This window comes from Miscanthus floridulus, unplaced genomic scaffold, assembly GCF_019320115.1.
Source record: "Miscanthus floridulus cultivar M001 unplaced genomic scaffold, ASM1932011v1 os_1943, whole genome shotgun sequence".
In the NCBI taxonomy this organism is placed as follows: Eukaryota; Viridiplantae; Streptophyta; class Magnoliopsida; order Poales; family Poaceae; genus Miscanthus; species Miscanthus floridulus.
In genome coordinates this window covers 7,550-20,897 of record NW_027098000.1, presented here as the reverse complement: position 1 = coordinate 20,897, position 13,348 = coordinate 7,550, and the positions used below count along the sequence as shown (strand labels likewise).

The window sequence follows — 13,348 nt, the reverse complement described above, 5'->3', positions numbered from 1 at the left end:
AGTGAATTGGCTCGAGAGGGATGATGGGAGAGCTGCCCACACCCGTGGACGGACACGGCCTTATCGGCACGGCGGTGGGGAAATTCCAAAATTGGAGCTCGACCAGGTGCCATTCAATGTGGGGGGGGACTGGTAGCTAGGCAGCTTTGCGATGGAGCCAACAACGCAATGAATCGACTTGAGATGATCTCTCCCTGACAAATTTAATGGCGTGGCTCGACGGTGGTAGTAGAGAGAGCAAGGGAGCTATGGGGGAGGGGCAGCCAGCGACTCAGCAAGGGCATGCCTTGGCGGGACGGGGTTGGCGCGATCGGCGCACCCGTGGCCAAGTACTAGCCGATTGACACGCACGCTTGCGACCGGCGTGGCCCGCGCGCCATAGTGCCATCAATGGCAAGGTGATGGCGACACGACCACGTGCGCGCAGCGTCAAGGCGGGCCAACGGCACAATGCAGCGACAGGCACGCAGCGTGGTGATGCGACGGTGGAGGTAGCGGGCACGGTCGGGCGTAGAGCGGACCGGCGGCCTAGCGATGCAGCTAGAGCGGCCAAGCCACGGCTAGGCCACGGTGGCCACGCGCGCGCACGGCACAACCGCGCGCGATGCGGGTCGGCCATGCGTGGTGACCACGCGCACGACGCTAGACAGCACAAAGTTGTGACGTGCATGAATTTTAAAGCGCTGATCACGACCAAACCGTTGCTCCTAAACCTAAACCGACTTCACTACACTCAAGATGGCATATGAACTACTAAATCGAATCATAGCACTACACCACTCCTCAACCCAATCTCTCTAAATAAATTGCTAAACATAGCAACGTCTAGCTATCCACGAGCTTAGAAATTTTCTAAGTGTTTGAGCTAATCTTAATTTCAGATTACATTTCTAAGCTACTGAAAATATTACTTAGCAATATTCTTTTTCAATACCAAGTATTTCATTGTCATCTACAAAGTTCACATTTCCAACTTCATTTAAGTGTCACATACATATTCTATAACATTTTTGCTTAATAAAAATTGGTTTAAACCCTACTTGATATACCTGAACTACTGAATCAACTTTCATTAACATTTTATTGATCATTTTAAGTTACAAGAAATTGATCTACCTACTTTATCACATGTATTAACACATAAACATGATGCTCATGACATATTTTAGTAAATAATTTAGGGTGTAACATCGAGGGTGTTACTGTGCCAGAACCAAACCTGGAATACGTGGAGGTGGACGAGGAGTACGAGGAGGATGTCCTCATCGTCGTTGTTCCCGAAGCCTTCACTAATTTTCCGCTGTCCGGTTCCTACCCAAGGCAAGTCCCCAGTTGCATAACCCCTACTTTTCGGCATTTATTATGTTTGTTTGCACATTAAGTTTTGAGGAGAAAGATTTACACCATTTAATGTTGTTTTGATTAAAAAACTTTTTTATTAAAATATGGATTAGTTAATGGTGCACCTAATTATTTCGTCAACCGAAATCTTGGGCAGATTATTATCTAATGAAATCTAAACAAATGTATTTATGTAATACCTGACGAGGGCTGTCGTGTGAAAAATCAAGAGAGGTCTCCCGTTATAATCATTGACAGACAGACCAATCCTTAACACATCGACAAAAAAGTTACGGAGGTCAAAGGTCAATATTGAGTCAGAGAAACACATGGGTAGTATAAAAAATTAAAGTTATGATATATTTATATCTAAATAATTATGCACTTATCAACGGAAGAAAAAATATGCCAAGGTGTATTTTAATTCGGTACAGGTTTAATAGGATATTATTATTTATTGTCAGTATTAACTTATATTATAGATGTGACGGTCATCATAAAATAAATTATAAAAGCACAAAACATAAGATATGTACAATTCACGTTATCGTTTTGCATGAATATTTAATAGTTTTTTTTTCTATTGCAACGCACAAGCATATTTGCTAGTAATATTAAACATGACAAACACCTTTGTACCACCATTAATTAAACAGGACAAATACCAGATGAATGAATGTGTGCAGACGCAAAGAATATGGTAACCACCTTAGCTGTTCGGCTGATAGTTTTTATAACTGATAAGCACACTGTACCACGACTAATAAGTTCGAGCAAACAAAAAATCCACCCATCCAACCGAAAGAGAAGTTCCAAGCAACAGTCCTATCTCATCTAATCTGCATTTGGTTTTCGCACATCACGGTTTCGATCCGCTGAGAACAAGTTCCTCCAAGCAACACTGCTATGTCATCTCATCTGCATTTGGTTTTCGCACCACATCACGCGTTCGATCTGCTTTACACTGCATTTTATTTGCACATGGCATCTTGCCGACCTTATCTCATCTGCACAGCGAGGGACCCACTCTACAACATGCTGTCCATGAGTCTATCCATCCAAATGGAGCACCAAGAAATGCCTAATGACCATTTCACCTATCAGTTCTAAAGAACTACGAATCCATTGATAACCAACAGCTAGCTAAACCTAGCATCAATTGACCTGAGATGGCTAGCCAACTACTGCAACACAGGACAGAACGAACCTACCGTGGCAACAACTGGAAACAATCCACTACCAACCTACCCTGCTGCTAAACTAGTTAAAATGGGCGCTTGCTACTCTTTACACGTGAAATGGCAGGAGCATGCTTAGTTCAACCAGCATGCTAGCCCCACAGCCTGATCAGACCTGGAGCTCCATCGGCTTCGTCCCTTCCTTCCGAGGAGTTGGAGCTCTCGATGGTCTCTTCCTCTGAGAAGTTGTCTTCCTCTTTCTCTACTTGCAGACGATGAGCATTGTCAGCGACCCACTGGGCAAACTCTGGGGTTGCTGTGCACTCTGCAAGAGCTTTCCTGGTCGATTTCTGGGTAAACTCCTCCCATTCCTCCTTGGAATATTTCCGCGGCTGGATGTTGTGGAAGGTGGAGTAGTGATCTTCGTCGTCTTCGTTGGGTACTACGCGCTTTGCAAGCGCTGAGCAGATCAGACCTGCAAAACCCAGTGTCTAGTCAAGCCAAACACTACAATGTGTTGAACTATAAATAGTTTCAATCAAAAAATCGTATGGAAAGGTCCTGTCGTTAGCTCAAACAAATGAAAACACAACTTCTAACATGTGAACGTTATGACAACAGTATCGTATAAAGAATGCTGTGACTACAGGCCAACAGAAAAAACTTTTAAGTTGCAAACAATATAGTTATGTTACCTCCATTGGCCAAATTGCTCCGACCGAACTGTGTGGCGGAACTTCTAGATGTGGTTCTTCCAAAGCCCATCTTAGAAGGACTTAAAAACTGGATTTTAGGACTCTTGGGCGACCCTTGAGTAAGCATTTGCTGAGAAAGAACCTTTGACTGCTTTTGTTTCCTGCAGAAGAACCAGCGTACTCAGTACTTCAACCACGGTACATAGACAACATCAACAACAACTAACTTGAGGAACTTACTGGGTCACTGTCTTCTGAACTTTCTTTGCAGTCAACAAAGAGCATAACCACCAGCTAAAAGCAAGAGCAACCAGTGCTAGAAGAGGATCAAGTGTGCTCTGGAAAGATAAACAGCATGTCAGATATGAAATTCAAAGCAGATAAATGCAACCTCATCCAAAGCAGTGATCAAGATATAAACCAGACAGGTTCTTGAGAAGAATACTTAGCATGATAAGGGAAAACAAGAACCATACCTGCATAATGAATAATGTAGCAACAACACGCATAGCCCACTTCACAAATTGCACTATCCCAGCATCTACACTTCCATCTTTTGAAAGGATAAATCTCCTTACCATCCAATAGCCAAAACCAGCTCCAGTGAAGACAATTGCCACCAGCAGGAAGATAGAAACCTGCAATTCATCATTAATTTTTGTTACTTAAAGACTTGTATAACAGGTAAAGGTAACTGTGTAACAGACTGATGTACCTAAACAAGTAATGAATAGTCCATTATACCACACAGATCAACAAGGGTAACAAACTGTGTATGGTGAACCATAAGTGTTCCATTATACCATATCAGAGAATTGCAGAGAAATGTCCAGTGTTCCAAGCAATAGCAAAAGATTAAAAAAAAATGTGTATGGTGAACCATAAGTGTGCAGTCTTTAAGGTGATGTAGCTATTGCAGATAAAGTCATCTTTATGAATAACAGTGCCCAACAAATATGTGCCAATTATGAGTTATGACCCAGCAGGCATGGTCTCGTATAAAAGCATGGAACTCTATATGCAGCACACTATGTTTTTGCACATCAGTTAGGTTTTATATGGAAGGCAAATACCAAACAAAAATAAAAACTCAACCATTACTTTTTTTACCACAGTGCACCAAATAAATAAACGGGGCAGTAGTCTGGGATTATTCTCTTGTAAGCTACATAAGTCAAAGTTTCAAACTTCATTAAAAGAAAAAAGCTTCTGATGTTTGAAGTAACCATACTGCCATGTAGTAATGCATTTAATACACTATTAACTTCCATATTATTTACACTTATCTGACATCATTTTACAAATTACAACAACATCAAAGTATCCAGATAATAACTGGTTAAAGTCAGGAGTAAAAAATACATAAGTTGTCTTTGCAGACTACGTTCCAATCATAATGACAAAAACTGAGGCAGGTCTAATGTTCATCTTGGTACGCCAGAAGTCAGAAATAAACAAGTTATCATTGCAGACTACGTTCCAATCATAACAACAAAACTGAGGCAGGTGTAATGTGCATCTTGGTAAACGTAAAACATTAGCAGGATATAGATTAATTTAGCTCCCAAAGGCTGTAGTTTATAATGAACAATTGGGTGTATTGAATCTGTCTGTAAGTAATAAATTCAGGGTTCAGGCTATCAGTTACTGAGATCAGGCCTAAAAATAAAATTCAGAACCAACAAAAACTCCCTTCCAACTTGATACTAGCACTACTAAATAAACTGGTGTGCTCCATTTCTGATGCAACAAACATTAGAAAACCAAAATCCAGAATACAAAAGAAAACAGTAAATAATATTGTGCAAGCAAAAAAGGGAAATGAGTAAAAATAATTAGTTGATTTATTATTAGAAAACATGCAAGAGGAATTACTTACGGGGTTGTACAACTCTTCACTCAAGCCGAAGTTTTCGAGAATAGAAGAGACCAATGTCGAGTAATAGTGTACAACATAGGAACCAACACCTAACTAAAAGTCCGTAAAAAAAATGAAAATGAATGAATACAAATAATAAGTGAGAAGTGCCTATTCAAATAGCTGCAAAATGGTGTGGGTACAAGGTAATTACCACAGATCCATAAATTGCAAGGTAACATAAACTTTTCCTGCCCATTGGTAGCAATTTCATCCCCTAAAATGAAGGCAATGTCAGACATCAATATTGTTATCGTAGAAAACATGGACCATCATCAACAAATAAAAAGGAAGTACAATGAAATTTGCAGTTCTTTTTGTCAGAAAATTTGAAATAACACAGCACTTTTGGTTTAGCCAACCAGAACACTACATGTTCCAAATCTAAGGGGAAAATTACAAATGAATCAAAAGACTAACACGACAAGATCACTATATAAACTAGTAGTCAGCAAATTTCTTGAGAAAAAGCTGTAGACATGTAGGTTATATCAAGTTCAGTACCAATTAGTAACCAAAAACAGTGAAACTGTCTGGTCACTGTTGATATTCCAAATGATGATATTCGAAAGCATGAATCTCATTCACATGTATTCAGATGATTATGGGCAACACTACAAAGTGGACTTCTAAATAAACTGGACAGTATTTGTTCAAGGAAAAAAAAACTGGATAGCATCAAAGGGCTCAGGTCAATATCAGGATCATAAAAGAAACAATATTCCTTAAAAAAAAAGAGATAAACAATAACACACAACATGTTTATTTTATTTTTCCGTCCAGTCATGTCAAGCAGGTACTAAGTCTATTAAGACAACAAGCCATGTTCTTTCCAAGACCTCAAGTTAAAAAAAAACTTCAAACGCTTCTTGAGTAAGGTCCGTCAAGCGGCTAACAGTCTAACACACTGTTATGACAATATCTCTCTAGCAATAAAGTACTACATAACATTTTTTTTAAGAATGAAGAATGAAATGGTCATAGTTGCAAGTTTCAATGGAAACAAATCCTTACTACAGAAAGATATACATGTTTTGAGAAAAAATATACCTGAAAAAGTACAATAAGAACAACAAGCAGGATCCCAAGAGCCATAGAGCTGCTATAGTAAAAGGGAGCCCATTTGCTAACAATTGGTGAGAGGAATAGCAATACAAATCCAATACCAAGGCAAGCCAAACGCCATTTCTGAAACTCTGCATAAGTATTGAAACAACAAAAATGATTTAGATAGAATAAAAAACGATGCTCTTAGTTTATTACTGAAAAGAAAAAGGAATTGATTTCATGAACAATCCTGACCTTCCTGAATGGAAAGAGTGAACCTAGCAGGTTTCTTATCAGCCAATTTCACATCAACATATTTGTTTCCATATGGAGAATTTACAGCAGTCCACATCCCATCTTGAAAACCTTGCCATTCACCCGTCTCGCACTGGCATAAATCCATGGAGGCATTCCTGCAAAAGGTAAACTGCTTCAGTTTTATAAACACTAAGAATACCTACATTTACACTCGGGAAGAGTCAAAACATGACTTACCTATGAAAGCAAACCTCTATTTTCCAATGGAACTTCTCAGGAATCGATTGAGAGACATTCATTTTGACACGAATTTGGCTTGCATAGCTATCAAGATGTAACCTTGGCACTCCAGATAGGAGGACTCGCTCACAAAATTGTCCATCCAAGGGGGAGGGAACAAATGAAACCTCTGGACTTTCCAAGCTAACACCTGTAGTAGTAATAACCAATTTAATAAACAGCGCCATACAGATGACTACCAAACACAATACAGGAATAAATATACATTTTAATATTAAGTTATCAACAGGAATTTCGTGAAATCAACATTCACCAGGCATAGACAATCGTCAAGCTGCAACAAGCACATAAAAGGACTACAGGTATAACATCTCACACCGTGCTTACAATAACAGAAGAAACAAAATAAAAAGGGTTATTGTGTGTAGCTGTTAGGACATGTTAATACGTTCTTAATAATCATAATATAGAAGACAATCCCAACAAGATCCAAGCTTGATTCCCGAGGGCAGGTTATTAAACTACAGCAACAGTTACCAACAGAACCAGTCCAACATTCTTTGATTCCCAGCAAAGCGGCATATGATTGAATATTCCTTCAGGAAAGAAGATACAACTTGCCATCACTGAAAAGTAAGCCGCCAGCATTATCTAAAATCCAACCAGTTAGGGTATACAATCGCAGCATCGCACAACCTAAATCCTGAGCCAACGCAAAGCCCTAAACCCTAGACAGACACAATGGCCGCGCGCGCGCACACACAAACGCAGTGGCAGAACAAGACGAAGGTTTACGATACCGTTGAGCGGCTGCGCCGAGGCATCGTCGCCGGAGGAGAGGATGAGGAGCGCGGCGAGGAAGGCGAGGAGGAGCAGAGTGGGCGCCGCGCGCCGGGACGGCGACGGCGAGGGGGAGGCCAGGGCGTCGGCGTCCGTGGACGAGGTGGCACTGGTCGCCGACGACGACGAGGTGGCTTCGCTGGCGGTGGGGGCCATCTCGCGCGGCGGCGCTCCGAGCAGATAGATGGCTGCGCTTCAAATTCAAGCAAGACCCCTTTTTTCCCTTTTTTTAACCCCGGGAATTTATAAGCGGCTCAACTCTTGGGTTGTTTGTGGAAGACGTGTTTAATGGGACTCTGTTTTTTTTTAAGGATTAAGTCCATTTTTGACCCTTTAACTATTGTGTCGGTCTAATTTTAGTCATCAACTATAAAACCGTCTAGTACCGGTATCTTAACTGTCAAAACCGTTCACTTTTAGCACCTGGCGGGAGGAAAAGCTGTTTTGACCGACGTTGAGCGGTTTTGACACGAACCTCCATTTCAGTGACATGTGGGCCCCACGTGTCATCGACTCACATGCTATAAACATATGTTTTTACGTAGCAATGGGGTACCGGCAACCTGCTGGCCACGCCATGGCCGCGGCGGCCCTTCACGACCATCTCGGGCGCGGACGCACGACGGCGCAGAGGCCGCTGGTCGCCGGTGAGGCGATGGGCCAACGACGAGCGCGACTGGGCGGAGGCGCGGGCAGTGTGGGTGCGGAGGCACGACCGGAGCAGATCCGTAGCCTACGCGGCGCGGAGGCCGCTGGTCGCCGGTGAGGCGATGGGCCAACGACGACGCGGCTAGGCGGAGGCGCGGCCTGCGTGGGCGTGGAGGCGCCCATCTCGGCCGCGAAGGCACAACCGGCGCGGATTCGCAGCCTGCGGGGCACGGAGGCACGACAGCGGCGACTCACATGACGACGGCTGTCCAGCAATGGTTGGATTAGGCGAGGGCGAGCACAGACCAGGCCCCTCTCCCATTCTCATCAGCTCTTAGTGGAAGTGATGCTTCTTGTCGCCGTCTCCGCCCTTGCCGCCACTGCTCCTCTTGCTCGTGTGCGCCGCTGAACCTTTTGTCCATTTGCGCGAGCCATCCCGTGCGCGGCGCGGCACGGCGGGCAAGCGCGAGGAGGACACGCGACGGAATGGCGAGTGCTACAGCGCGGCGACGACGAGACGGCATGAGGCGCCGTTCTCACCAAAATCATCTCCCCTCGCGGCTCGCGCCGCGGACCGTGCCTAGCAGCGTGGCCGTTGCTGCTACTTGCGTCGGGATGCCAACAATGTCTGGTCGTCCGGCAGGTGCTCGCAGGGGCAGGCGGGGCTGCCCCACGCAGTCACACACACGGCCAGGCCCCAAGAGCCCAACACCGCCACGCCACTCCGCTGCGCTCCCCTCGCTCACTGTCACCGCCTCGGTTGCTGCGACCTGCTGGGCGGGCTCCCCCCCCCGCAGGCCGCGCCAACCTGTTGGTTGCACCGTGCCCATCGCCTGACCAAGCCCCCTGCGACCGGCTCTGACCGCGGAAACGAATGAGGGATGGACGGTAGGCGAGGCAACACATGGCGGAGCGTGTTGTTCTCGTTCTGGAGCGTGGACACCCGCTGCTCGAGCTCGGCATTGCGGAGCTCTAGGTCCTTGGCCTTGGCCTCCAGCTCCGTTAGGTACGCCTTCAGCCGGTTCTGCTCCTTGTCCCCCGCGGTGCGGCCGCGCTTCTTCCAGGCCGTCGGAGGCTGCGCCCCCTGCTTGCCGTCCTCCTTGGGGCGCTCGTCCACGCCCGCGCCCGACGAGGCCGACGCCAACGCGTCGCCCATCTCCGGCACCCGCCGTATCTCCTCGACGCTCTCCACCCCTGCAGTGGCATGCGTGTAGCGGCAACCCGGGCGCCTGCTGCAGGGGCAGAGGCGGCTGCGGTGGGGACGGAGGAGAGGAAGGACCGTCGTCATCATCTGCGGAGGCAGAGGCGGCGGAGGTGGCTGACCGTCGCCTTGCCGAAGAGCTTGAACCCCACGGCGTCGGCATCCGAGAGGTGGCTGGCCATGGCTTAGGGTGGAGGTCGGAGCGGGAGGCGGGCTCGGGGTGGGTAGGGGACGCCGGCTGGCGCCGGGTTTTATACACGGGTTTTATCCCTCCCGTGCGTGCGTCTACGTGGCGGTCAACGCCAGTGTGCCAGGTCAAAACCAGGTGCACGTCGACATGAAACAGCCACAACCGTGTCTATGTGTCAAGAGTGAACGGTTTACAAACTTGATGTTCCTGAACTAGACGGTTTTGTAGTTGAGGGTCAAAATTAGACCAACAAGATAATTGAGGGACCAAAGGTGGACTTAATCTTTTTTTATAGGAGAAAGTAGCTTAACAGGGAAGTACTAAGCATTACTATGGTGGCTGACGAGGGGGCCAGCGACGCCAAATATGTGCGGCTTTTGCTAGGAAATTACACTTTTGTAAGAGCATCTCCAGTCGTCCCCAATACAACTCTCCGGATAAGAGCATGTCCAAGAGTACCTAAAAAATTCTTTCTAAATAATTGAGTTTTTCAAGTGCTAAAAAAATATTGGGAGTAATAGAGAAGCTTCTCCAATAGTTTCTAAAAGTAACTCCTAAAATATAAAAAATCTAGGCCCACATGAAACTTTCCAAGCAATCAGTGGTATTTTTGTAAATACCATCTTCTTCCTAGGAACAAGCAGTAGAGAAACAGAAAAGAAACACATCACGTATAAAAAAAAGGGCCGGCGAGCACCATCTCGATGAGGCGCACGTCCTTGCCGCAGAGGCCTACGGCGGCTCCTCCCCGCGATGTTAATGATGGAGACGAGATTCTTGTTGACCTTCCCGACGAGCACCATCTCGATGACCTCCATGATGAGCACGTCAGTGACGCGGAGGCCGTCGCTGAAGTGCGGCTCGACGCTAACACGCAGAGTTATCTCTTGCCGCCTCCCGCCGTGGATGCGTCGCGTCGAAGCCTAGGCAGTACGCGCGTGGGTCGTGCTGCGTGCTCGTGCACGGCGGCGGCGGCGCGGCAGCTCGAGCTGACTCGCCATGGCCGGGTTGGAGATCCTGATGGCACACAGCTGCGCACGTCGAGGAGGCAGAGCAGGTCGCCGCAGGCTCCAAGCATGTCAACCGATGTACCCGCCGTGACCATGTGCGCGTGTGAGGTCAAGACGGCGGACTAGAGGAGATGAATAGTCATTTTCTAAAATTAATTGCGTCGGCTAATCGAAACAAGTGTGGAATTAAGACTATCGGTCTAGCCAAGACTACATCCCACTATCTATGTTCTCTAACACCTTCCAAAGATACTAATTAAACAACAAAGGTGTCGGCTAGCTAGAGCTCACCTAACCAATTCTAGAAGCAAGGTCACATAAACCTATGTCACTAGTACTTTAAGCAACAGGGGAGCTCATACACATGCTAGTAAGCAAAAGCACAAAGCCACCTAATGCTCACTAACAATGCTCAATAACAAGACAACCAATGCTAAATTAGAGAGCGCAATTACTTAGCTACACAAACTAAGTAATGTGACTAACAAGGTTACACAAATTAAATTAGCCACGTAAGGGAGCTACTTCTATGCTACATAAGTAAGAAGGTAACTAGTAAGCTACACAACTAACTAATTACAAGAGCAACTACACAAGCACAATGTATGCAAAAGTAATTATAAGCTTGTGTAACGAGGATGCAAACCAACGGAAAGAACAATGTTGACACGGTGATTTTTCTCCTGAGGTTCACTGTTTGTCAACACGCTAGTCCCCGTTGTGTCGATCGTTCACTTGGTGATTCGACAGCTAATTGCATCACCCCCAAGCTCGCACTCAGGCACCGTAAGAACCTACCCTGAAAGTGAGGGTAGCTCAATGACACGCTCAACTAGAGTTGCTCTTCGCGGCTCCCGCGGGGCGAGCACAATGCCCCTCACAAAGCTCTTCTTCGGAGCACCGCACAAGCTTCTTGCGGGCTTCGACGGAGACCACCACCAAGCCGTCTAGGAGGTGGCAACCTCCAAGAGTAACAAGCATCACCGCTTACAACTCGATCACCTAGTGCCACTCGATGCAACCTCACGATGCAATCGCACTAGAATCGCTCTCTCACACAATCGGATGATCACTATCAAGTATATGTGAGATATAGGGCTCCTAAGCACTCACAACATGGACACAAAGTCCCCCGAGGTGCTCACGCCAGCCATAGCCGAGACCACCTTCTATTTATAGCCCCACGGCTAAACTAGCCGTTACCCTCTACCTTCACTGGGCAAAACTCGGGACGACCGGACGCTCCAGTCGTAATCGACCGGACGTAGGACCTCAGCGTCCGTCAACGATGCTCGCCACGTGTCGCCTTCATTCAACCTCAGTCACTTGATCTCAACGGTCAAGTGATGACCCGGACGCAGCGCACAAACTGAACTGACTACGCAGCAACCCAGCGTCCGGTCGTTTCCAGTAAGGTATCAGTCCCGCGACCGACGTGTCCGGTCGGTCACGATCGGACGCAGCGTCAGCGTCCGGTCCTTCTCCAACTTTTCTGTCGCCTACGTCACCGTACGTCAGCCTGACCGACGCATCCTACCCTCGTCCGGTCACTTCCACACCCAGCGCCAGCGTCCGGTAAGACCGACGCCTGCACACGCTCTCTCACCGTCACTGACCGGACGCAGGACCCCAGCTCCGGTCACCACGTGACCACGCTCCGGTCCACTCTGTGAACCCCTTTTTTTTTGTATAAGGGCTGGTGGCACCGTCGGACACCGGTTCCCTCACTGCTAATAATGCGGACACTCCGACGGTGGAGTTCGAACCCTTGCCCCCGTTTCTTCACCGAGTTTGATCCACATCAACTTCACTTCATCTCCTTTATGTGCCAACACACAAGTGTACCACCACCATGTGTATGTGTGTTAGCATTTTCACAATCACTTTCAAAGGATTAGCCACTCAATTTGCCACGCCACTCATCCTAGCGATGATGCAAAGTTAGATCACCAAGTGGCACTAGATGACCGATATGCAAACAAATTTGCCCCTCTTGATAGTATGGCCATCTATCCTAAACCGGTCATCAACTTCTCTACACACCTATGACCGGTGAAATGAAATGCCCTAGGTTTATATCTTACCTTGCGCATTCCATTCCCCTCCATCTCTCCAATTTCGATGCAACACATGCACCAACTGATCAACAATGATATGATCCACTTCATATCATCACGGTAAGATCATATTGTTCCGTTCCTCACGATTTATGATCCCTTCATATCATCACGTGATCATATTGGTTCATCGATCTTGACTTCACTTGCTTTTCACCATTGCCTGCCTTCATCCATCCGCCAAGTCTTGTCAAGCTTCACCGCCACGCGGTCTCGCTCCAAAGCCTCCGACTTACCCTTCACGCTTGCAACCGATCCATCAAGCAAGTCTTTCTTGATCTTCTCCACCTTGATCACATGACTCAATATCATGTCTCATGTGTAATGAGCTCCTTCATCATCACATGTGTGAGCTTTGCAACATCTCCAAACCATTTTCATCTTTCATGGCATATGTTGCTCACACGCATGTACCTATGGACTAATCACATGTGTATCTCATATAAACACAATTAGTCCACATAGGTTGTCACTCAATTACCAAACCACACAGCACGAGGGTGAAGAAGACTTGGGAAAGGATACACGCGAGCTGCATGCGTGTATCTTTACGCGCGCGGATGTGTTTTTTACCAATTCCCAAAAGATTGAGTTGGGAGTAGGAGTTGTTGGAGATGTATTTTTCAATCTTGCTAAAAAATAAAGGATTATGAGAGTGTTTTGGG

General features: G+C 46.4%; 1 protein-coding gene across 1 annotated transcript; it reads right to left on the bottom strand.

Moving 5' to 3' along the window:
* Window positions 1–2,058: 2,058 nt before the first annotated feature.
* Window positions 2,059–7,802, bottom strand: LOC136534440 (uncharacterized). The gene is made up of 10 exons (XM_066526874.1): window positions 7,478–7,802; window positions 6,675–6,867; window positions 6,435–6,592; window positions 6,183–6,328; window positions 5,287–5,349; window positions 5,094–5,186; window positions 3,691–3,852; window positions 3,455–3,552; window positions 3,215–3,375; window positions 2,059–2,994 (listed from the first exon to the last, which is right to left on the bottom strand). Exons 1-10 carry the CDS (start codon window positions 7,671–7,673, stop codon window positions 2,672–2,674), a joined length of 1,593 nt encoding a protein of 530 aa, XP_066382971.1. The 5' UTR covers window positions 7,674–7,802; the 3' UTR covers window positions 2,059–2,671.
* Between the last annotated feature and the right edge of the window lie 5,546 nt (window positions 7,803–13,348).